The sequence below is a fragment of the Lepisosteus oculatus genome, chromosome 8 (assembly GCF_040954835.1).
Source record: "Lepisosteus oculatus isolate fLepOcu1 chromosome 8, fLepOcu1.hap2, whole genome shotgun sequence".
Classification (NCBI taxonomy): Eukaryota; Metazoa; Chordata; class Actinopteri; order Semionotiformes; family Lepisosteidae; genus Lepisosteus; species Lepisosteus oculatus.
Genome location: NC_090703.1, coordinates 8,781,906 through 8,805,551, shown reverse-complemented (window position 1 = coordinate 8,805,551; position 23,646 = coordinate 8,781,906). Strand labels below are relative to the sequence as shown.

Below are 23,646 nucleotides of genomic sequence, written 5' to 3'. Positions count from 1 at the left end.
GTCATTATAAATTTGAAATGCAATTTGTACTTTCTGAAAATCTGTCTTCACTTGCAGTAAAAAAAAAAACAGCTGACATAAGCAAAAATAGTCATGCTGTCACATTTTTAGAAGAATTATTCTAAAATACAAATTCCAGTTCTCTCTCTGTTCTCTGTGACTTTCTCCTTCCTCTGCTAAAATTAATTGTGTAGAGTTAATCAGGAATATGTTTTGCACTGAAGAGACTCAAACATTCAAAATGTTGGGTGAAATCCTATTTTACTTATACTTCAAATTAAATATAAGGATGATACAATGACACAACAATGTAATTGGAGTTATCAGAAAAAGTCTAATGATACAGCCAAAAATCAATTAAGATTCAAAGTTTCATTCATAAATGACACAAAGTGAACCTCTGAGCATATGGCAAGAGGTAAGCCTATAAGACAAAAGGTCTTTTTTTAACAAAACTCTTTACAGTACAGTGGTCATTTCTTCACAGAACAGTCAAGCAAATGAGACACTGTACTGTATATGCAGTCTTGTGATCGCCTTACCCAAATCTCAACCTTAGCATTTTTTCCTACTTTGACAAGCAAGGTCATCTATAAATGAACCGCAGACAATCCAATTAAAGAAACTGATGGACACAGCTAATTGGAAGGATTTATAATTCCCTTTTATTATATTTTATGGGCAAGGCAAAGGGCACTACCATTTATATGCTTTCAGCACAGATCAGCTCATTGTAAGCATGACCACGCTTTTTTCTGAATACTGTAAACTAAAAACCTACCAGTACCACATCTATATTAAAAAATTCCTGTAACCAGAGCTTTTTGCAGAATGGGGACTGTCACTCTCCCTCCAATAATGAGTGTGTGGTTATTGATTGTATTGTCAGGTGGCTGACCGGAGCCTGCATTGGGTTCAGTCCATCAGTGGACAATGCAGTCAGTTACAGCTCACTGCTCCATCTAATAAACTATACTGAGATTAATATCACATGCGCATGAACTCTGGCCGAGGCTACCCAACAGATTTCAGCACATTCATCAGTGTCCCGTGGACTAGAGGCTGTCAAACCTGTGAGCACTGCATTCAGACTTCCTCTGCTTTATATCACTCCCCTTGTATTCAGACTGTCCTCTAATTTTGTTAAAAGATAGCTTATTATTTGAAACAACATCCCAGCTGGGGTATCAGTGAACCCATGACAGAGGGTCTGGTGAAGTTTTTGTCGTTTACTATGACAATTCCCCATCCACATTGCTTACTGTTTTGTTTATCTAGATCACCACCGGCAGACAATTCAGCCTTATTTTAAGGCAGTCACAAACCTTGCAGCAGGTCCAGATCCTGCAGGATAAAAGAGGAATCAAATACGGAAAACTGTATCGTCTATCTGATAAGAACCACGCACTGAGCTGATAGCTGATTAACGAAGAAGAGAGATCATCACAGTGTTACAAGTATCAGTAGACATTTATTTGAGAAACTGTCTTGAAGCTGCTGGGATGCCTGGTAACTGACTGGAAACCAACTGCCTGTGATGAACATGTAATCATGGAGAAAGATTTTATAACGCTCTTCGATTCACACAAGATATTAGTTTACAATGGAGAAGTATCTCCTGCTGTCTTGTATGTGGCAGGATGCAAAAAGTTAGAAAAAAAGGTGGAAACCACGTGGCAAATTGTCCACCTGAGTTTTCATTGGCTCTTTTTAAGAGAAGGCTTTGGGTGATACAGCAAACGGTTTTGTCAGACTAAGACTTAAAACACTATGGCAGGAGCTAGGTTTCTCCCGGTCTTTTCTTCTGTGTCTTTCTGTCTTTGGAATCATCAGTTACAGTATACTTCCTTATATACCCACAGACAATCAACTGTCAATCAACTTGACTTTAACACCGAAATCTACAACCAACACATTTCACAGGTACCAAACTCCTGATGGGCCAATGCGAGGCAATTCCCTGAGGAAAGCTCTTAGTCAGCCGTCGCAGGAAGCTGCTGAAAAAGAGTGATGGGCTAAATGAGAGACTGGCAAGTTTGCAGCTGACAGGCAAGGTGGGGAGATCAGCATTGCGAGGAAAGGATATTCCTGGATATTCCTTTCCAAAAACTCCCAATCACAGTGCCTTTTGCCAGCTGTAGGCTACGGATTTGAGGAGCCCCTGTCACAGATGACTATCAGCCTCACAGAAAAGATTTTAGAACAAGAATTTAAGGTATCAAAAAGAGAGGAGAAAGTACCTATTTGCTCGTTTATACTATGAAGCCACACACAGCTGTTTCAGTATTTATACATCATTGTCAACAAGATGAGCACTATAAGACAACTGCTTGAGACCCCACTCTGCAGGACTTAATCACAATGGTCGAGTTGTCATTTATTAAGCAATTAAACGATTAGAGTTTGGAATGCGGAGCAATGCTCACCTGGCTGGCAGAGACTAGCTAAACAAGCCTTTTTTGAGCAGCAACACAGGCGATTACTCCTGAGCAGCCAGCCAAAACAAAAAATCAATAAACAATTTCAACGTTTCTGAAAGCCTTTCTTCTGACCTAATAAATGTCTCAATTCACTGTTATGACTTCATTTCGCTCTAACATCTTCTTCATGTGCATTTTTGTGGATCAATTAGAAGTGAAAAGCCCCTCCTGCACCCCAAGGTCAGCGATGGGCTTCCCTTTGCTTTTGTCTCCAATATGTCAGAGAATTATTGATAGACACGGCTCAGCTGGGATCGTGATATATCCACCACCGTATATCAATCACTTAATCAGGAAAAAACAAACAAACAAACAAACACACTATCACAAATGGCTTGGAAATGACAAGTAGAAAACAGCTCTCCTTCAAAATGAAATAGGATATATATCATTTAAAACAGGGACTGTTTTAACATTAAATCTGATTTACGCTTTTATTTACAGTGATGTACCTTTGCACCCATTGATACTGCTAGACACCTTACTGAAACACTCTACATGAAGAAGATTTCTCAAGGGTACAACAACACCGCCCGAAACAGGATATAAAATCACAACCTTCTAGTTACAGGTCCAGAGCTCTAACCTCTACTTGTCTATACTTTCTGAAAGGAAAGAGTTTTTTTCTGCTCAGATTATGAGTACAGCAGTTTTCCTTTTGTAGAGAGCTGTCAGCTCTTGGGCCCCAAAGTTATATCCCTCCTATTGCTTGGAGCCTCAGCTTGTGCACCCCAAAGTTCAATCCTACACCTGCATTTGACATGTACAGTTTCACAGGTGACAGAGTGGGTTGGAAGACATCACGAAGACATGAGACAAGAACTTGTGGTTTGTGGGTCAGAACTCCAGCAGAAGCTGATATTGTGCCCCTTACTTACCTTCGATTGATGCTGCCAGTTCTCATTACTGTCAATCACTGTGATCTCCCAACAATAGTCATGATGTGGGAGCCACAGACAGCCCCTTGTGGTGAAGAGACACAATAGTCTGGGGTTTTATAAATACGTTGATAATCAAACCCATTTTAAAGTAGTTCTGTGCTTTACCTGAAGAACATAGCAAAGGGTCAGTATATATTATTGTTGACCTTTGCCTACTGCCCTGTCCCTCTCACATCTCAAGAAGGCTCCACGGCCGAAATGTTGTGTTCTCTTTCTTCTTTTTTTCAGCATGGAATAAACCTATTACTTGTTCCTTTGCAGCCTACGCATGCTGACGCAGCTACCCACCTGAACTATATTATTGTTTTACACCTGAGCCTGATCTTAAAACCAAATTTAGTCTAATAGAATTTATTTGTTCTGACCAGCAAACTTGTGACACAGATTTTACTAATCTAACTAATGGTTCATTTTAATTTAGACACACCTTTGGAATTGTACACTGGTGATCATCTTTAATTCTGCCTAAGCAAATGGTTTGTTTTTCATGTAACTTGTTGTTTTCGCAGATGGTTGACAACTATTTGAAACAACGATGTCATTACCACATCTTATCTTTCCCCTCTGTGTACAGCATGTTTTTTAAATCGGCAAATAAAATAATTTAAACTTACATGTAAGCGGAGCACTTTGGGCTGTCATGCTTCAGAAACTAACATCTGCTGAGAAGACATTTGACGTACACACCCGATCCAAGTGCTTGTGCTTGTATTTGGCAAAACATAAAAAGAGAATGATGGTAAAAAAAAAAAACTTAACTGGTGAACCAAAAGCTCAGCACTTCAATTTACTACTAAGAGCCATGGCTAAACTTCAAGAGACATGGGCTGTGATGTTGCCCGTGGGACAATGTCAGCAGTTCTGGAACAAGCGAGGATTCCTATGCAGGAACTGCAGAAATGCCTTCCCATGACATACACGGCATGAAGTCTCCCAAATTCCCCGGGTTCTCTATTTGGAGTGTGTTCTGGTTGGGTAATGTGACTGAACGGCAGCCATAAGCCATAGAGATTGATGGGTTCGGCTCTCTCCCGTGCGCTGTAAAAGATTATCCGCTCACGAAGTGGAAACAAAGCTGTGATGGAAATTCGTCTCGCATCATCAGCAACAAAATATCTACACGCCAAGCCGTGAGTCTCTCATTTTTCATGGGCTATATATTAAATAAAAAAAATGGCATTAAAAGGAAGAAGGCTGACTGATAGCACTAGTTAGTATTTTTAAAATGGGCAGCTTGAATCACAGAGATTATAAGGTTTTTATTGGCTGTCAGGAAACCCAACTTTGGACGTACCTCATTCAGGGAGGCTCGTAATGCACTGATTAAAAATGCCACAAAAATGAAAAGGGATGCTGTTGTTCTAATGCAAGGGAAAACAATGGAGCAGACACTGATGCTTACAGGCAGTGAGAAAGATCTTCATTAAAAGCTTATATAAAATAGCATGAACGCGTCATACACACCACAAATCATTCACACTAAATATTACACATCTGAGGATATAGGACTGAATTATTTGGAGGTTTATATTAAAATAAACAAGTACATCACCAATATATGATTATAAGACAGATTTATAAGGATAAAGGATGTGTTTGCTATCACAACGTTTGTATGACTTTTTATCAAACTGAATTAACTGAACACCAAAATGTCAGAAAAGCTTATCTCACAACGAATGAACAAGAAAACTGAGGCTGACTGACAAAGTTCTAAAATGATGGACTTTAAGAGGAGCACTGGGGTTCGAGTCCCATCTTCCCAGAAGTCTGGTCAGGTGTGAGAGAGCAGGGTTTGGGGAACTGATTTTTTTCCCCCCCATTTGCCTTTATAGTAAATGGATGTAGCATCTGCCCATAAAGATGTCAGGAAGAGTGGCATTGTAGCCTGTTATACAGTTAGCTCATGGACAGATCCCTGTCTTCCCCAGGAAAGAGAGTGAAAGACTGTTGAGCCGAGTCCCCTCTTCTGCAGGCTAGTCTCCAGATTCCTACTGGGCAAGGTCCACATGCTTTCTGCCACCCAGCGCACTGGCACGCGCTCCTCAATGTGCCCAAGCCGGGCTGGCGAATCCAGTCAGGGAAAATGCAAATGAAAAGAAAGACGAGAAAGAAAAGTTTCTGCAACTTGGTCGAAATCAAAGGGGGCCCACTTATCACCACCCATTCCTCCATCCTGAAGCAGTAGGCGGCAGCCACTGAATGGATCAGAATAAATGGGAAAAGAAAACACAGATGTAAATCAGGCTAAAACCTCATTTCCCTGCTCTGAATCACTAGTGAAACAGTGGCTGAAAAGTGACTGATTTGTAGCAGAATCCGGCCTTGTGACCGAGTCCCTGACTGCACATCAAACTCTTAAACATGACAAAGCTCGCTCTTTCTGACTAGAGGAAGTCATTGATTTTTCTTCCATTTCTCCATCAATCTGTTCGGGGGGGAAAAAAGACAGACAGCCAGAGATGCGATTTGTAGCTCTTGACTGCTGGCGCAAAGAGTGATTTGCTCAGCTCTCAACACTTACAGAGGGGGTTCTGTTCTCCCACCCACGGACCACAAGATTAACTGCAGAGCATCTATTGACTAAACTCCCCATATGTAATTAATTCGTTATCAGCACAATAATTTGCAAGACTGGTTATAATTTATAAGGCTGGTAACATTAACATTTTTTTCCCCTTGAATTTGCCTAGCTTCATTTGTTTTATGAGCTTTTATTTTTGTTTGTTTTTTCCTGAAAAAGTGACGCACACATACAGTACAGTGTGTACATCTACACATACAGAAAGCGTGAATTTGCATGAGCTTGGTAGTAGGAGGTGGTGCTTCGAAAGGGAACTACCTGTGTGATGCTGGGATGTACAGTACAGTATTATAGTCTCCTCCAAGACAAGAAGTAAAAGGAGGCGGGTGCACTTCACGTTATGTACAACACAGGGAAGATTCCTTCTCTTTGACCTGGATCTTTACTAGTACAAATACTGCCCAAGGGTGAAAGTTAGTGTAAATTCAGTCCCTGCTGAGCACTTATAGCTTAAGTCTCCACTGAGTTATTTTCTGCTTTGGACAATGCAAATAAGACAATTCTGAGGCCCATTTGAACAGTTGACAGTAGAGGCGACAGCAGCATCTGAAAATAGAAAAGCTGGAATACACACCTACAAATTTTAATGCTTGGGGAAGAGGATTTTTCCCATTTTGTCACCTCCAACATATGAACAGTAATTTGAAGTTTTATGTGGGAAAAATGGTGTGATCGTCCACTGTTTCCTGCACATTGCCAGTCTGTGCACCTTGCTACTGACCTTAACTGTGGTTTATTCCTTCAAGTTTCATATAATGGTCTATATGCTAAACATACACACATCAGAAAGAGACCATCTTTAAGGATATTCCTTTGCAGATATACAGTATTTCACACATATGCAGAATGAACTTCTTCACCCATGTGCCGTTTCAAACAATTAGTATAATTTTTACACTGAAAGTAATACTATACTGCGCCATTGGGATATTTGGTCAAGCAAAAAATATATTTTTCTACCAGTTTACAGCCAAAGTACAGCACAGAACACAAACCTCATTTTATTAGTAAGGAGTAGACAAAATAAAGAAGGACGACTATTGTAATACTTACTGAATTACTGATTGGAACATCACACAATATAGTATCTCAATTGTATAAAAATAAGGAACTTTAAAAAGAAGATGTGACTGTGCTCAAAACCATTTTTATACCAGTTTTACTGTTTTACTATTTTACTATACATCAACCAAATCTCTCGTCTTCTGTAGTTGATTCCAACTATAATTATAAAATTAGAAAACTGAATTACTTGTCATTTTAACACCATCAGCATATACAGTATTCTTTCCTTTGTACTTCAGTTTATGAAAAAAGAGAACTCAGATTATGGATCAAAATGTTTATTGACATCATACATCTTTGCACTGTTTTTACTTTTTCCCCCAGATAGGGAACTCATGACTTCATAAGTAAAATACAACTTTTAAAACCCACAGATTAAGAGCAAATATCAAGCATACAGTATTTAAAAAATGTGAAAAACAAAACTCTTTAAAAATGATTTGTTTTCCACAGTTGGAGTGGATATGTTTATGAAGATAGTAAAAGGAATTTGCTATCCTATGATCCTATACTTCTCCCATCTGAGTGTTTTGTTGAAATCCAACTTGCACAGTATCAGCACGCTGTGAGTGAACAAGGCCACAGAAAACTTCAATCTGCAGGGAACAGGAACAGGTGGCCCTTTTCTATTCTCAGCTGACAAAATACTAACAGTAAATGTACAGTACATATAAATATTACGTATGCCCTTTGAGCCAAGAAATTTTGGATCTGTGAAACCAGTTCACTGTAGTATTTCAAAAGCATGAGATCCAATTAAAAATCACCTGTACAATACCAGGATATTTACCAGGCATTATGTTATTGAGTTTTCAGCAGTGTGGATGGAATGTTCTGCCTCAGGTATTTTGTAAGTGGTTTCATCAGCTTCCTTTTTTGTATAATAAGTAAAGGAAAGATTACATATTTTCTACATTTCATCCATTATACAATATATTAACTGCAAGGTTTCTACAAAATAGTCTTCTTCCAGTCAGAAGGTTTTTAAAAGAATTAAACTTTAAAAAAAATATATTTAAAAGTCACGGTCTAGTCAGTTTTTGCTGAGGAGTCCAAAAACTTGATGAAACTTTTTTATACAGTGATTCAGGGGACATTTGCAGACCAGCTAATAACTTGCAATAATAGCAGTCTTGCAGAACATACATAAACTTTTATTTTCAAAATCATCGTTCATAAAAGCTTTTTTATAACCTAAGATTTCATGTGGCCACTTTAAAGGGAAGGGGACATATTTATCAAGGTATTTCCAAGATGTACACTGTTTTAAAAACAGTTAATTCATTATTTGGGGTTAATTCATTATTTATTTTTTAAATGAAGACCATAGGTTCTAACTACAGTATAAACATCTATTGGGTTGTTCATGCTTACCGATTTTTAATTTTTTTCCTTTTAGTATTTTTTATTGATCCGTTTCCAAATTAATTATTATGGCAAATATCCTTGATAGATCTTGTACAAAGACTCATATTTCATACCTACTGTACATTTATTACTATACAACAGGTATACCCACATGTCAGGGATGATGGAATGCTTTTTATGCAACAATCCGTTTCAGCTAATCCAGGACACACATTAACATTCAAAAACAAAAGTAATACAATTCCATAAATATTCTAGAGATACAAATGGGAGTTTTAGTGTTAAAATTCTACAGGCACAACACTCTGGGTACTATGAAGTACTGTTAAACTAGTAACTCTGAAGATATGCTAATTTGGTAAGAAAATAGTCAATTAAAAGTTCCAGTACAATAAGATAATCGAATCTAGACCTTTTCCTTTTCTGTATTCTTTTTTTAAAAAAATCTTTCGTTGTCTATTTTGTTTGTCTTTGTAATCTCTTTTAAACTTAACCAAAGTAAAAAGATGGATTCTATCATAATTGTTTGTTTTTTATTTAGCCTATATCAGGGTTATACGATAATTTACTGTACATTGTTATCAAGTCTGTAAGTGACTGTATTCTAGCATATACCTAGAAAACATTAACAGGTTCTCTACTCAAGCTAACACTGTACTACTGCATATTTAACACTGATTACTATGAACTGCAAGCATTCCAGGCAGGAGACATTCTTTTAATAGCTTAAGTCACCATAGTAATTATGCATGCTTTCTTTACTAAAGTTACAAAGATAACTAACAAGATATGATTTTGCTAATTTTGTACTGCATAGAATAGCTGCCCTTGAACCCTGATATCAGCTCTGGCTCTAACGAAGTATTAAACAGCAGACTTATTCACCACCCTTGACTAAGTACTTGGTAGTCTGTGTAGCACAATCTGTTTTTGATTTTACTACAGAATAATACAGCCAGGATTCCAGTTTAATACTTAATTTATCACTGATGAATTATAATGGGGATGAAATACTTAAGATTTACATTTAATACTGAATGGACTCTGTTTTATAGTTGAAAAGACTGTGGAGCACCACACCTTCCTCCATTTCATCACACACAACTGTGTTTTCTCTGTAGAACAAGTTAAAGGTGGTTCAATTTGTCTAGAAGTTTAATAAGTTCACATTGTTATATTAGCACCTCCATTTTAAAATTCATAAATAACCGAATGACCAGCAAGGGCAGACCCTAACTTCATTCATCTTTTTTAAATGACACACAATAAGGGTTTTGTTTACAGAAACTGCCAAGTTCAATTAAAAGCAAAAGGAAAGTCGTACACCATTTCAAACTACAATCAATATGTTATCGCTGAGATAAACATACTGTAAAGACTTTGGTCACTAGTACATAGATGGCTGATATAGCTGCATATAGTGAGTAACACATGATTTGTTTGCAGTGGATTTTTTAGCATTTGTCAGCAAGGATACATATATAAAAAGTTCATTATGATAACAAATATTAGCACTGAAATAGGACATTGAAATTTTTCTTTGCTTTTACTTATATTGTACAATAATATTTTATTACGACATGTTCTTTTATCATAGATCAAAAGGTAAAACCATCTTCCTGAAAAAAATCTGTTTTTAAAAAGGACGGCATTCAATAGGTCTTTTTCACAGATACATTCTTTTTTTTCTGTACAGCTGCACAACAACAGAAAAAGTTGATCACAGGAAAAGTGTTTCGAGCACTTTGTTCTATTGTTATCCAAGTACACTGTTCAATTAAAAGAAAAAAACACTCTTTTCGGTGACCTCTGACCGAACAAACCAATACTATTCAAAAAATGGTGGAGGCAAGGCTCACACAAGTTCATGCTGAGTTTATGACTACATTATCTTTCATTGTCTCTGGGTCATTTGAAGCACCTACGCTGTGGGTTATGGTGTGGGCATCACTCAGTCACGCACTTCTAGGTGCCTTTGTCAGGTGATTGCTGCTCTAAAAAGGAAAACAGATCAATACATCTCTTCTGCCCCTGACAGGTAATCCTTACACGGGATAAAATATGAGCTTTATCAGGCTGCTGGATTTCTTAACTGTAACAGGGCAATTGACTGCACCCATGTGACACTCTCCAACTTCCTGCACAACTCTGGCAATTGGAAATCCATCCTCTGAATATGCAGGTGGTGCTGAGCCAATAGAGTCATCACACAACCGTGACTGTTAATTAACAAGGCAAGATTCCTGCATACTAAACTTGGCAGGAAACTCTGCTTCCTCTTAGCTTGTAAAATGGGAAACTTACATTTTAACCAGATTGGTGGGGTGGATTTGGGAATTAATGCAAGGAACTGTGAAATCAAAAGACGTCCAGATGTTCATCTCTTAAAAAGGAAATAAGATGGTAAACATTTACAAAGGCAATTGTCTCCATTGAAAGTTCTTCTAAAATAAAGTCATAACTTGGATATATTTGTTTAGTAACTGCGTTAGTAGATTGATGAATCCCCGTTTCCTCATTTTTGCCAAATGAGGCGCGCGGCTTAGCAAAAACTGCAAAATCCGACCAAATTTCATTCTCTAGGTAACAACAAAACAACTCTTTCCCTGCTTTCCAAATGCATTCTAAAGCACGGGAAATGCATAACTGTCAAAAAAGATATGCATACAGTATCATGTGGTCCAGTGTCTCCTCTGGAATTGTAATCCAGTAGAAGTTCTGGTTGAACCAAGATTGGAAATTGTGATCAAGTTAACAACAGAAGCACAACCGAATCAGAATCTTTTGGTCCTGGAAACAGCACAACAATCCCTAAATCACTGAATAAATCTTGTTCCAAAATTCTTGTCACAACGCTTGGCATTGTCATGCATAACAAGTACAGTAGTAGCATACTTAAGTCAGGCAAACCAACAAACTACCGACTGACTAGAACATGATTACCATTCAATTGTATCAATGTTGACAGAAACGTTTGGACAAGACATATCTGCATAAATAACGTGTTTCTGAATTGCCTATGAATATGGTTTTGCCAATATTTTATGCGTGCATGTTAAACAAAAACAGTCTCGCCTTCAGAAGAGGAGACATTGAAGCACCCGCCACTCTTTTTCAACCTTTCCATGCGTTACCATGCATCTCCCTGCTTGCTGCGATTGTCTACCCTTCCCTCCTTGCGTCTCTGGAACAATCGCCTGCTCGTCTTCTTCTGCAGGGATAGCGGTCATGGGATAAGTGACTGAAGTGGAAGCAAAAAATCTCTGTGATATGCGCAATGTTATTTTTCTGAATGGTCAGTAACATAAAAATATCCCTTCTTTATTTACACAAGAGACATCCATATAAGGTTCAGGTGGGTGCTAGGGCTGACTGTGATGTCAGTGTAGAATCCAGTGACTTTAGAATACAGTTTCTTACTGCAGTACAGTGGCACACTGTCACCACCCTACAGAATTACACCCAAAGGGACAAAATGAAAATTAAATGGTAAAGACAGCAAAAGCTTTGTGTGTAACACATCTGAAGACACCAAACAGTGATGCCATCTCTAATGCCAGAAATATATTTTAAGTTTTTACTCTAATATGCCTTAGTGGTGTTTGAAATTTAAATAGGTATACTGAGCAAAAGGAATACCCCTAAGGGTCCAAAAACACAAAGTGCTTTTATTGTGCTAACGAGTAGTTTTACAATGTATTCATTTTCAAATCAATGCTAATACTGACCCCCCCCCCCAGATAAATATTTTCTTTGGGATAGCTCATTTTTTGAGGCTGTGACTATTAGTTAAAAGGGCATGAAGCATTGAAGGTTTCTGATGTTATCAGTTACGTTTGCCATTGTGTTGGATTCCTGTTTATTTAATGTACAGCTCTTAAAAATGATTCAAATATCCCTGCTGACAGATGTGTAATGTTCAAAGAAGGATTATTAGGGAGCCTTCAAGGCTGTCTCAAACATTTTGAATCCTGAGTCACAAAAACAAAAGACAGACTTGCTTAGCAGCCCTCTAAAACGTCCTGTTTAAAAGAATGACTGTGAAGTGATTAGGCCTGATTGCATTAACATTTTTTTTCTAAGCACTGCACAGAAAATCTGTTTCAGCACCATCTATGAAGAGATGCAATTTAATTCCCTGGGTTTCTTAATTTTACTCTTCCGTTTTTCCCATACTTAATTTAAAGCCCAGTAAAACATTTCCAGCCTCTTTTTTCCCCTCATTTACTGGCAACTGAAGTTAGAGTTGGTGCACCTGTTCCAGCGCGCCTTCAGAAAATGTCCGAGAACTGGAGTATTAGTTTCAGTCTTCTTCCTGCTCCTTCTGCGAGTCAAAGAAGCTCTCTGGCTTGATGAAATCCTGCTTCTCGGGTACCACAGGTCCTCCTCCCCCTGTCGACCCCTTGCCTAAGGAACGGGTGTCACTCTGAGAGCCCTCTATCACCTCTCCCAGAGTATCCTCATGGAATGGTATGCACGCTACAAAGGAGGGAGAAATATGTTTATATTGCAGAAAACAACATTAGCACTCAGCACTCCATAGCTAGGGGGCAAAACTGTGCAACAAAACGTATTCCACTTTTTATATACGGTATTAAGTCAATGTCAGAAGCCAAACACAGCTGTTCTGCCCTTATTAGGGCTCATCGGCATGGCGTAGCTGACAAGTGAAAGAGACATGCTGCGTTATAGATCATTAATATTCACTCCAATAATTCATAGCAACTGCTTGCTCTTAAAAAGTCACCAAACCAAAAAGGCGCTCCTTGTAAGATCTGCAAAATTACGTAACTGCAAAGTTACTCCAAATCTACTTGTTAAAGGTTTTTTCATAATTTTAATAGCAATACAAATAATCATCAAACATGTCTCCTAATATATCTTTTTCTTCTTAATGTATTTCCATTAAAAACTTAAACACTGCAATTTTGTGTTTCAGGCAGCTTACAAATCCATGAATACCTAATACTGGTCCCTCTTGCATTCTCCATTATATCTGCATGTTCTTCTTGCCAGATGAGCTACCATATAAACTGTTTAAGGAGGGGGAATAACTGAGTAATATTTCTTGAGGGACTGATGTGTGATGGTCATTTTAAACATAAACTTAATTATATCAGGTTAAACACTTCCATGTTAGGAATGTTACCCCGTCTCCTCATGACCTGTACACCACTATCTATAGATAATTAGATTCCTAAGGTTTTCAAGCAAAAATTAAAAAAATAATTACTAATCACATCCTGAAAGAAAGCTCTGTCTTCCTGCCCTCCCCACAACCAATATACAATGTTCTTAGTGTTCTTAAGCCTTAAGTTTTGATACAGGAAGACAACATATTTAAATTAATAGAATCATTAAACATTTATGAGTATACAATACTATAATACGACTAAAAACAACAGTATTACAGAATAATTTCAATTAGTAGTCACATACTTTTTGCTTTATTCAATAATGATTAAGAGGTGCCAGGCCCTGGTCTGTTTGACTTCTGTCCTAGTCTTCGTGTTGGGGTCAATTACCATTATAAGGAGGGGAACCAGAAATTAAAAACCTGATGAGGGAGTTGCAAGTGTTTGAAGGAGGAGGCTCAAATTAAGAAGGACAGAAGAATTTATTTTCTTTCTAGTTTAGATGTCGGGAAAGATCAACCTGACAAGGCAACTACTACCATGATAAGGTGACAGCCCTCTCCACTGTGGCTCTTGGAAATGGAATGCGAAAAAAACCAAAGTTCCCTGGGCTTTATTAACAAGCTGCATGTGTCCCCACGCCCCTTTCCTAAAACTTTTCCGGAGTTCCGTTTGCAGAGGCTGTGGATTTTGAAGGACAATCAGAGGGAGCCAGAGAGGGTGAAATTCTGCGGTGGGCTGCAGTTCTGTCAGCAGAACTGATTGCTGAAATGTGCCGTTATTCGTCTTGTGCTGCCATGTGGCCCTCAAGTTGGCGCCTGGGATAATGAGAGAGGGCTGGCCCACTGGGGGAAAACCAAGAGGACCAGACACAGGCGATCTGTCAGCAACCTGGCCACCGTAGCAAAGCAAAGGTAGAGCGTTTCTTAAAACAAATCTACCAAAATCTCCAGCTGGAGGAGGAGCTTCTGAAGAAGAACAAGAAATCTGCTTGAAAATAACAAATGGAAATCTTGCACGAAGCATTTATCCCTGAATTTTCACAGCACATGCTCTTCTAATGAGAAAAATGAGGAAAGCAAAACACCAACAGGATTTACATACAGGATGCTATATAATCACAACAATACCGGAGAAAGAAATGCCATATCCTAAATTAGTTCTACTAACAAAATGATTAACTGTAATGATCCTATAAACCCATTCAGGCTTCAACATCAAAATGTCCAAAAATTGATACCCTAGTCATAAATGTTGTCACTTTTATACTCAGAGTAAGCACCACGACATGTTGGTGTCATGGCAGATGGCCCATCCCCAAGTTAGATCTGGTTTTCACAAGCACCAATAAAAGTATGAGACTCAGATATCAGATTTTGTTCATTTAAAAAAAAAAACTTTCGATTAATCATGCAGAAAAATAATGGAAATGCTGCCTAATGCCAGCAAGATTGTACACCAGATTGATTACCAGTGACTAAATGCTTCATGCAAAGTCTCTGTGCAATAAACCACAGCTTCAGTTGTTTAAAGGTAGAAGCTCAAATTAAGAAGTATGTCAGAGTTTACTTTCCTCCCAGTTTAGAAATCAGAAAAGAGAAAGATACAGAGCAACTGCTGCAAGGGGGGTTAATAGTAGGAAATTCCAGTTAAACTCGCGCTGTGTGGCCAATTTAATCCAGCACAGCTGAGAAGGCTGCTAATATAAACAGACGGAGGAATTGATAAGTTCTTCACAGCCCACTTCAACACCAATAGTTCACTTCTGTCTGGCAAGTGCTAATGGGGTAAAGGAACAAGACTAAACAACAGCTGGGTACAGTTCTAGGGTAGCCAAGAGCGCTCCTCAGGGACGCTACCTGTCTGCCTCACACAATCCCCACTTGAGAATAACCAAGGGATTTTCACATTTTATTACAGCTCTCATGATGGCCAAGGGAGAAAAACAACGAAAAACATAAAGCAGCTCAAGCACTTGAAATAGTAAAATTCACAACAGTCAAAGGCACAATTTGCTCCTTTCAATCGCAGAAGAATGAATGTGACGATTACTGAAAACCATAGCAATGTACGAGTAATTCTTCTCACAAACAAGTAATAGACAGGACTTAATATTACATGTTAAGCATCATGTGGCATATTTTTTGTGGAATGCAAATTACCTTGAAGTCACTGAAGCATTAAATCAGAAGGCAAAGCCTTCAGAAGGCAAAGATAATCTAACTGAACAAGTCTGAGATTCATCCAAAGCAGTTGCAAGTTGTACAACAGGGACATTTACTAACGTCACACACGTGACAAATCTACAGCCAAGCTTGACAAACCAAAAAACAAAACAACCAAAAGTGTGAAAAAAATATTATTTAAACAAAAAGAGGACAAAGCAAGCAGTACTGGTAGAGATCTACGCGCTTCTGAATTGTATTTTTATGCCTTGAACAATACACACATGAAGGTAAGGCTTGTTTACATTCTGGAAGGCTGGAACTCTGTCATCTGTTCAGTATTTTCGCCACCAAGAATCATGATTTTAAGGGACCACTAACGGTTCTTTTTTTAGTTTTATTAGAACCTGTGTGGCATGCAGAGGTGAAGGACGGAGTTATGGGCCGTTCCATCACTCAGTACAATAAATGAATGCGATCTGTATCCCAGTAAAACATAGGCTGTTTTTAAATTCCACCTCTTTTATCCAAATGAATGATGAACCTCCGTACAGTGCACTGCGCTGTGGTATTAATATACATCAGAGGCCAGCACCCTGCACTAAATCAGGTAACTGCAAGCATTTGTTATTTAAATGACAAACAACAGTGGAGAAACAGCAAAGACACAGAGACTTTTAGCAATGAGCTGGACAAACCAATTCAAATTTCAATCCTGCAAAGATGTCGAGAGGAACCATCAGCCTAATGAAAAACAACAGCAGTGTCATCCCAAACAGACAAAAGGACTGCAGTTATGTGGCATCTTCAATAAAAGTTGTTTTTCTTTATGCTTCCTTGAAACGCCTCACAATTGTGCTGAAACTGTAGTTGGCTTTTATTCCCATCACCTTTGGTCCGTGGACAGCATTGGCCAATAAATCAACAGACCAAACTGAAGTGATTTAAGAAAAAAAAGGCATTTAAAAAAAAAACTTCAGAAACAAAATAACACAAACCACAGGACAATTACTTATAATTTAGTTATTCTGCCAGGATAGAAAAACTGCAAGAAGACAGCCTAAGGAGGTTTATTTTTCACAAATATATTACACTAAAAATGAAACTTGCAGCTTTAGAAAAATGTCACCCCTCATATTTACATTTTTTTGTGTGGTTTTCTACTAATGACACTAAAGACGCCTGTTGTGACTTAATAGAACAAATAGCAAAGCTTCTTTCTTAATCTGAGTTTTGCTTCTAGGCACAACTGGTGTCCGTCTGGGAAGAGATCCTGTACCTGCTGCTGAACTGGGCACAGCAGTAGTCTTTCTCCTTCTCTTGATGTCTCCAGTACAAAGTAATCCCAAGTGCACACTTGTCTGTCTGTTAAAAAAAAAACATTAAAGAATATTTAACTCTTGAATCGAAGACGAGTAGACATTTAAATCATGAGTTCTCAGCAGCCAGCAGTGATGGTAGGCCTACGGCTGGCTCAAAAGAGGGAGAAATATTGCATTCTCTGACTCCAAGCTGTTGATTTGCATTTGGCATGAAATAACCCATAAGCACGATCAACTCAAAACAGGCCCTTAGTCTGACATGGAAAGGCTGAGGGGGCTGAGGGAAATAGGAAACAGTGAGTGCTGATGATTTAGCTTCCTCATATTAACAGAAATATCACACAGCAAAAGGAGGTGTGGAAGTCATGTGTCTCTGTCACCTCCAGGCACAGGTGGACAAATTACCTTTTCCTTTGACCTGCAGGTTACATGCCGTAAGTTGGTGTGGAGGGAAGTTGTCTCAGACCCTTGATTACTATGTTGTAAACTTAAGGTCAAGGTTTTCTTTGACTATGACTGCCAGTGAAGCAGAGGGATTGACTACCGACTACATGCACATGGTGTGACTGATGAATTGACTGTGGGCGCACACTCACACTCACAAGGGCTGCTCTCTCCAACAGAGCACACCGAGCTCATCCTCTGATCCGTTCATTAGCAATGCAGTACTGTAACCCGAATTTGGAAGAACAAAATGGGCATTATGCATGCAATTCATGAGACCCTTATTATACACTGCACAACTGGAAAAGAAAAAGGAACAAAAACTTGATTGCAAAATAAAAAATTCTAATTATTTCCATTACCTCTGTGTAACATTATACATTTCCTCTACTTTTTCTGGGAAGAACGTAATGATCTTGGAAGAAAGTTATTTCAGGAAGTGGACCAAAAACAGTCTAAAAATAATGTAGTTAAAATATCTTAAATGGCTAATTATATCTTAAGTTCCTATAGAAACTGAGCATCCCACCTTTATTTTTAAACAAAAAAATTGTACATGGATATTGATTAAATATTTATGGCATTATTTTATTTAATATTATCATTCATGACTTACAGTGACACAATCAAGGGACTTTGGCTGCTGTATAAACACTACAAGCATACAGTAAATCACCACATTAGTGTGAGATGATTTAGTGCATGTGACGAGGGGATTGAACCTGCTGAATGTCAAGCAAAGGGAAAATCAGAAGAAGAAAATAACACAGAAGGAAACTAACATGCCCTGCTAAACAAGAGCCACGGGTACACTGCAATGGAGTCAAGACTTTAGTGAGGAATCAAGTTTATAACAGGTGCCAGTGAGCATGGGGCAACTAATTCCAGTGTACAAGAGACCAATTGTTGGGGAGGTCCAAGAGGCTTGTTTTGGGCTGGAGAGTGAAGTCACTACAGAACTCCACTGGCAGTGACTGAAGGCAACCTAATTGTATGATCAGGTGGGTAGCTGCCTCAGCATGCGTAGGCTGCAAAGGAACAAGTAATAGGTTTATTCCATGCTGAAAAAAAGAAGAAAGAGAACACAACGTTTCGGCCGTGGAGCCTTCTTCAGGTGTCAATTAATTGTATGATTAATTGTAACTAATTGTATGATGCTACATTTACCCAATCCTGGGACAACACTTGCTGCTCTTCCTGTGGACTCATGCTGGAATCTTGTCAAGAGGAAGACATTGCATGACCTCATGTTGTTTGAATAGCGACGGTTCTCTGGAGAGACGGGAATGTGACATTTATGCTTAGAATACCCTACTTGTTAGACTTGGGATGACTGAACATTTGTGGGACGGACTGGGACAAGGTAGTGTCCAGTGCCCACAGACCAGTGAACGAGCACATGCTTGTCCAGGCTCTATGAGAAGAGAGGAATGTAAGAGATTCAACCAAGATAGCATCTGCAACCTGATGCAAAACATGCAACATGGATGTGCAGCAGTACTGCTCCCAACAGTGGTCACACGCGCTACTAAGCTGCAACTGTCACAGCTCCCCTGTTGTTGACAAATGTTAATCAGCATAATAAATTTACCGACGTCATGTCTGTTCAATAAAATGTCAGTGCAGCTGCTACAAAAAATATTAATTTCCTGATAGTACATTAGTGAATCTGTTGCAGTTATGAGTGATTATTAGTGATTTTCTCTTGCTTTGTATAGTAAAAGATTTGAAACTTTATAATGTCTGGTCCTTAAATTTAGCTGAAAAAAGCCCCTTTTTTACTTATATCAATGTACAGTGCCATCTGTCTTGAAATGTGGATCTGTCACAAGCCTTTTCTATCCTAGCTTCTCAGCCAATATAAATGTTCAAATAAGGCAAAAAAACATTTTTAAACAAATGACATATTTACAAAAATAAATTAAGGTGAAGCCTGCCTCTAAGGCCTGTGAGTGGGTCAGTCTGAACAGTAATACAAAGCCCCTTCCCAAACACAGAAAGATGTGGCTTGTGACATGCTGTGCTTTTAACAAGCTACGTTTTCTGCGACCTCAAAACCCGTAAATCAGAGGATGAGGGTGAAGGGGGAGGGGGGGGGGAGTAGAGTCTCTATGTTGTATAATCAATAGTTATAAAAATAAATGGCTTGACCGTTATTCTCTCCCTGCTATCCCTCTCTATAATAAAATCCCAGTAATGCATATTTCATTTACTTTTATACTTATTGATTACCTGTACTCCAGTTAGTAAATCACGCGGCTATCGATCCCTCAATCGTACCTCTGTTGGACAGCACATAACCAGCCATTTGCACGGCTGATAAAGAGCTCAAGCATTGAACTCCCCACTGTAAATCTTAACAAACTAACTTTTTAATTCCAAAATCGATCAGCATTTAAACACCACATTATTCCACAAAGCATGCCTACAGGATTAAAAAAAATACACAGATGTATTTTTTAATGTTTTAGTCCATCCTTATGTTTATTCCCTACATACTGTTAAACTGTGAGTAGTGAATCCCAGCTGTTTCCTTCTCTAGCAAACACCAGATTTCTCCTGCTTGCGAAGCTCCTGGACTGGGAAACTAACACTGTTTCTGATGCCCATTTATTGATAAGCAGGTAGGGTTCACTCCTCCCTTAGGAACAAAGAGAACTTGCCCTGGAGGAGTCATTTTAAATTTGCGTCGAGCTGACACAGTCCCACGTAGCGATCGCATGGATGGTTGAATTCAACTGGGCTTAATCCAAGCACCGTGTCACTTGGTTTAGCAGGAGTCCACGGTGCTTTCTTCAAATGCATGCAAATCCCTCAGTATCACTGGGCAAGGTGCTGTAAAACCCTTCACCAATCACTGGTGTCAGCTTTTACAAAGTTCAGCTGGTGACAGGAAAAGTGATTGTTTTCATAGGACAGTTAATCACAAGAAAAGGGCCCCCTCGTGTGCCTGGATGTAACTGTAAGGGGCCAGCTCTATGAAACATGTTTTGTTTCAGAGAGAACATAAGCAAACAATCTTACTCCAATTACTGACTTAAAACATTGAGTTTAATTTTATAAGAGTGCGTTCGCAGATTGAAGGTTTGTCTCATGAGAGGATTACACTGATGTTCAAATCCCTTTTTACGGCACAACATTGTGCTTATGAAATAGCAGAAACGGAAGAAGCTGGCATAACTGTGCTGCCAGCTAATGTGGCAAAATAAACCAGGTTATATGCTACATTTTGCATTTTGTTCTGCAATAATTTATAGTGCATGCCATGCATGAGACACTGCAAAATCTGCCAAAAACAACAATCAAGATGATTTTGAACTCTGGTGTTGACGGATCCTGCTGGTTTATATCTAATCAAATGGGTGACCTGCTCTACATAGTGCAAAAGGCATCTTGGTTTCACAGTAAAATCTTGGAAATCTTTCACAGTCCCAGAGATGAAAACAATGAAACTGCATTGACACAGGGGTCAGTTGTAATTCTGGCACTGAAACCCAAAAGCAGATATATCAATTAAAACAAATAAATCAAGAAAGAGAGAAATGTACGAGACACCAGATCTCAATCTATTTTCATTAGGTACACATAACTTGGGGTATGAAAGGGATTTGAAGATGAATAGAGGTATTCAAATGAATCAGAAAGGATTAGAGTCCCCAGAGAGTTCAATCAATGCTTGCAAATCAATAATCAATAGGCCACTCACACCAATATACTAACTGCTGACACATAGATCTCACAATTAAAATGAAACTGAGAAAGGAGTGGCATCAGACTATGATTTATCTAGCTGCACAAATGTCATTTAGAAATAAATAAGTCAATATAAAAACTTGAGTGTACGAGAGATAGATGGGAACAAGTTATGCATTTTAACACCTCAACTATCCCCTTGTACTAGACATGAATCGCACACACTTCATATTCCCACTTTGCTAATGCATATTAGCAAAGAAAAAATATTTATATGTATTGTAAGTTTGGTACTTTATTTCTATGATGTTGTATGTTTTCAGTCTAGAAATTCATGTAATGAGAATATTTTAGTTCAAATGTCACAATTAAAAAAGAGCTCCAGGCACAGAAACCACATTGAACACCACTGACAAAAAGTATTATTCAGAATGAAAGTAGAAAGTCTTAAAGGAAGCGTTTGCCAATTAGTTTTTCGTATTCATTCTGATAGAATTCTTTGGATTCTCAGATAAATATGCATAAGCTATGTAAGTCTATCAGGATACAAGGGTTTTTACAAATGTGCAAACCACATGATGATATGATATTTTTATGTGTATATCATTTTGAAACTGAATATTGGCTCAGAGCAGCACTCCAAAACACGTTCTAAGCTGAATTTAGCTTTAAGATTTTAATCAAAGAGGCTGCTAGGACAAAGCAGAATTACTCAATCACTCAGGCTTGTTCTATGAACAGACGCGTTAAAGGTATGAAGCAGAAAGGGCACAGCGACAGCATGCTAGGTGCTGTGCATACCTAAGCTTCATGAGATAAATTCTGCGGGTACTTCCAGTGGGACACATCAGACATGAAGACCACTGAAACCTTCCTCTTCATTTGGGAGTATGATTTATACTTTTTGAAGAACTGTAAAGAGCACTGAATTCCTCTATAAAGGAATTAAGAATATTCCCCTAAGACCCTCTGTTAAATGAAAGCATAGTAAGGATTTGAGAACCTGTTAATAGATAAAAAATTAGCATTCAGAATACTTAAAACTTAATCTGAGGAAACCTTTCAGGTGCAGAAGAAAGGGATACTTTTAAATGCCTGTTTCTAGACATTGTCTCTTCTTTACTGTTTTTTTTTACTCCTCCCTGAAGCAGTTTTTTGTGAGTTATCCCAGGAGTAAAGTATTCAAATAAAATTAAGGATGTACAATAAAATCTATTTCAAGAGCACATTATAATGGGATGTTTACCCAACGTGATGCAATTTAAATTCAAATGGCTAGCCAGAGCTTGTGCAATTGATAATACACAAATTCATAAAAAGGGTCACACTCTCTTAAATAAGTGCAGCGGATTAGTTTACTGCTTAATAATATAGTGCTCTATATTTGCCAAAATAAGATAATCAATAAAATACTAGATCAAGGTAAGCTAGCCTACCCTAATATCAGTGAGTTTCCTGAAGTGATGAAGCCAGTCGAATAAGTGACGTACTGTAAGTTTTACTTGAGTTTTTCCAGTACTCCTGTATGTGGCTGCAGTTAGGTGGACAACATCACAGATGGGAAATTTTCCTTTGCTTGAAGAAATGGAAAGCTTGACTGAGAGCACCTTCGGAAGTGAGACAGAAGAGGGACTGCAAAGAGATAGGCTCATTCCTTAGATCCTTTGTCCTTGATGGACTGGTGAGTGGCATCATCTTCTCATGTTCTCAAAGGCCCTCATGAAGCAGGCTTGATGAAGGTATCCAGTCTTGGAAAGCAGTGTGGTTTAGCTTTACAGTCAGCTCTTCAAACACAACATTGATTTCATTAACTCTTGTTCGTGATCACTAAGGTCAGGAAGCCTCAGTTAAATTTGTTTCATTATAATCTTTGCTGTTTTTTTTCTTTTAAAAGACAGAAAATTGCAGGAAAATAATCATCTTACTTGGAAATACTGTATCTCCCTCCTGAAATTTTCAAGTCCCTACATAAACTGTCTAGCCAAAGGTTAAAAGAATGGATGACATAACAGTATTTCAAAGCAATGTTGCAGTTTTATTGGGCAATAATACTACAGTATTATTGGGTATTATTGGGAAATAGCCATGTCTACTTTACATCTGCCCTAATATAAAACACCTGAAAGAAATTTGCTTCCATAATTATGAAGCCCTCTTGCTTAATGAGTATCAAACACAATACATGTTCGCATTTTTGTACTTCAAATAAATCTTTGATTAAAAATAATCCAATAAAAACAGATTCATCTAAGGAAAAGGAAACATCAGACTCCTATAGTGTACAATATTTAGCGCACACAGCAACAATGAATGACATCTTACTGAGCAACCTAAAAAAAATTAAAGGAAACTAACCCGAGGAGTTAACTGGGAAATTTAAAGTAAAATTCCATTAATTAAAAATAGACAGTCTTAAAAAGACAGTAATTTTAATGTACTCATTATTATT

At 38.2% G+C, this 23,646-nt stretch overlaps 1 protein-coding gene across 3 annotated transcripts in view; it reads right to left on the bottom strand.

The window, feature by feature from the left end:
- Positions 1-7,332: 7,332 nt before the first annotated feature.
- LOC102686754 (G patch domain-containing protein 2-like) overlaps positions 7,333-23,646 on the bottom strand; it is a 29,495-nt gene continuing 13,181 nt past the window's right edge. Inside the window, exons 9-11 of one of the 3 annotated variants that reach the window (XM_006632348.3) lie at positions 17,018-17,103; positions 12,694-12,917; positions 7,333-11,649 (exon numbers count right to left, since the gene is read on the bottom strand). In XM_006632348.3, the coding sequence (XP_006632411.1) occupies positions 12,742-12,917; positions 17,018-17,103 (262 nt within the window). In that variant the 3' untranslated portion in view covers positions 7,333-11,649; positions 12,694-12,741. Of the gene's footprint in view, positions 12,918-17,017; positions 17,104-23,646 lie in introns of all 3 variants that reach the window. The other 2 variants (XM_015350500.2, XM_015350501.2) reach the window with 2 other exon arrangements.